This window comes from Trifolium pratense, linkage group LG3 (genome assembly GCF_020283565.1).
Source record: "Trifolium pratense cultivar HEN17-A07 linkage group LG3, ARS_RC_1.1, whole genome shotgun sequence".
NCBI lineage: Eukaryota > Viridiplantae > Streptophyta > Magnoliopsida > Fabales > Fabaceae > Trifolium > Trifolium pratense.
The window spans coordinates 532,487-534,653 of record NC_060061.1 but is presented as its reverse complement, the minus strand read 5'-3'; the positions used below and the strand labels follow the sequence as shown (position 1 = coordinate 534,653).

General features: G+C 31.1%; 1 protein-coding gene across 1 annotated transcript; it reads right to left on the bottom strand.

Moving 5' to 3' along the window:
* Positions 1-409: 409 nt before the first annotated feature.
* Positions 410-1,762, bottom strand: LOC123913351 (putative cyclin-A3-1). Its single transcript, XM_045964067.1, has 3 exons — positions 1,127-1,762; positions 960-1,035; positions 410-574 (listed from the first exon to the last, which is right to left on the bottom strand). Exons 1-3 carry the CDS (start codon positions 1,576-1,578, stop codon positions 410-412), a joined length of 693 nt encoding a protein of 230 aa, XP_045820023.1. The 5' UTR covers positions 1,579-1,762.
* Between the last annotated feature and the right edge of the window lie 405 nt (positions 1,763-2,167).

Below are 2,167 nucleotides of genomic sequence, written 5' to 3'. Positions count from 1 at the left end.
CTGCCATAGACAAACAAAAAATCTACATAACTGCTTTGAATCATATACGTTAATCTGGTAATACGAATACTTTTTACATAAAAGGTAAGTTATTAACTATTTAATCAAAGACTTGCCCAGGGATAAGTTTCAGGCCAAACGATGAATCTAGCAAGAAATGTGACAGACGCGGCCACCAAAGAAGGCAAGAACATCAAACAATCATAATCCAATAAACTTAGCTCAGCAAGATAGTCATTCAAGAATTCAAACTGCAATCTCAAATCCTGAAAGAAACGGAAACAGAAACAAATAAACAACAATAACACTTAAGAACGCTTTTGAAATGCCACAAAAATAGATAATGAGAAATTAAACTCACGTTATTTTTCTCGCAAGCAATCCCAATAAACGCCCTGCATCACAGTAACTACACATAATTAGTATACTGTCTTGTAAAATATTTAAATTGACATTTGCAACAACAATAGAATAACAAACATATTTGCCAATCTTGCCTTAAAAAGGTCTTAATAGTGGGGTTGCCCATGTCAAAGTTTAGGGTCTTGAGTATGTCAATTTCCATCTCTAAAATCTGCATTGACAGCAATAAACAAGAAAGGCAAAATAAGAGGCATTCACAGATTAATTCACACAACAAATTTAATTTAACGAGTAAATAGTCATTTTGATCCATAAATGTATGAGGCACTATCACAACAGTCTATACTAAAATTACAAAAATATCGTCAAGCGTGTTATTTGTTAGTAATTTTATAATAATATTCTCAAGCATGTTACTATTTGTTAGTAATTTTATGGACCAAAATGACGTGCAAACCACACAATTGATGACAACGAAAGATACGGGCATTTAGTTAATTGTTGTGATTCAAAAAAAATCAAAATTAAGCTCAGTCAACTTAAATCTTTAAATTAAACTAACACAATTTCACAGAAAACAGTGTATTAAAATTTACCTCTTCTTTGCTGTATTGATTGTTGGTAGCACGCCAAAAGTTTTCCACATTGGGTGGGAAAGTATCTTCATACTTCCTTTATAATCAAGAATAAAATAAAGAAATCAATCAATCACAATGCTCAAGAAAACAAAGAGAAAAACCATTTGCAAAATTCAAAGGCTTACGATGCAATGAACATCGATGAAACACACAACAATTGAAGCTGGTCTCTGCTGACAGGTTTAAAAGATAGGAACCTATCTATGCACGAAACAGCGAGATAAAGAGTATCAGGAAGAAGGTTGAAATAATCTACAATGCTTACTACCCAATCAATACATATTCCTCTCCACTTTGGATCAATGTCTGTTTGAACTTTCTCCATGTAATCTATCATTGGTCTTCTCTTTTTCTCTAATGAGAGAAGATACTTGTAGGCTTCAGAAACAACAGAACCATCATTGTCAGTTTCATCACTAATAAGGTTGTTTTTGTTCTTGTTCTTGTTTTTCTTCTTCTTCTTGGACACGGATAAAGGAACAAGAGACAAGAATCTCCAAGTGAAAATTATTGATAAGAGGAGAAAGATAAAGCTGATTTGGATTCGACCTGTTGATAGCTTTGAGTAAAGATTCATACCTAGCTAGGTTTTGAAATTATGCAAATATTCTTTGAAGGGTGATCAAGGATTGTTTTCGAGTTATAAAGGTCATCAAGGGTTTTTTTATCTTATATACATACTGAGAGGTTTCATAAAATATAATCAAATCTTGTACGGAGTAATATTTAATTGGGATGATTAAAATTTTACATAGGGCAACAGAATCTATTCTTACTTGATCACTGTAAAAAAAATAAATAAAAAAACTCGATCAGGGCAACAAAATCTATTATAACTATATTAGGATTAGGATTAGGATGAGGATAAGATTAGGATTAGGATAATTGAGTTTGGGTTTGCTCCATTCATTTATTTTTATTTATTGTCTATTTACTATTTTTTTATAAGCAAAAATTGAATTATAAGGAGTACAAGGGATACTCATTCCTTCCTTACGATTCAAAAAACAATCTCATTAGATGCTTTGAAGGCAAAAGGATTGTTACACCAATCAGAATAAACTAAATTGACATTGCTTCCCACATGACCTATAAACTAAAATCACGAAATATAAATAAAAAATTATTATTTACTATTTATGATAGATATAAACATAAAATATGAG

Bases quoted from the DNA above. Each gene is read 5' to 3' on its own strand.
- LOC123913351 (XM_045964067.1), bottom strand. From the start codon at position 1,578: ATGAATCTTTACTCAAAGCTATCAACAGGTCGAATCCAAATCAGCTTT. The intron at 1,036-1,126 runs GTAAGCCTTTGA...TTGATTATAAAG, and splicing joins TCATCGATGTTCATTGCATC to GAAGTATGAAGATACTTTCC. The intron at 575-959 runs GTAAATTTTAAT...CTGTCAATGCAG, and splicing joins ATCAATACAGCAAAGAAGAG to ATTTTAGAGATGGAAATTGA.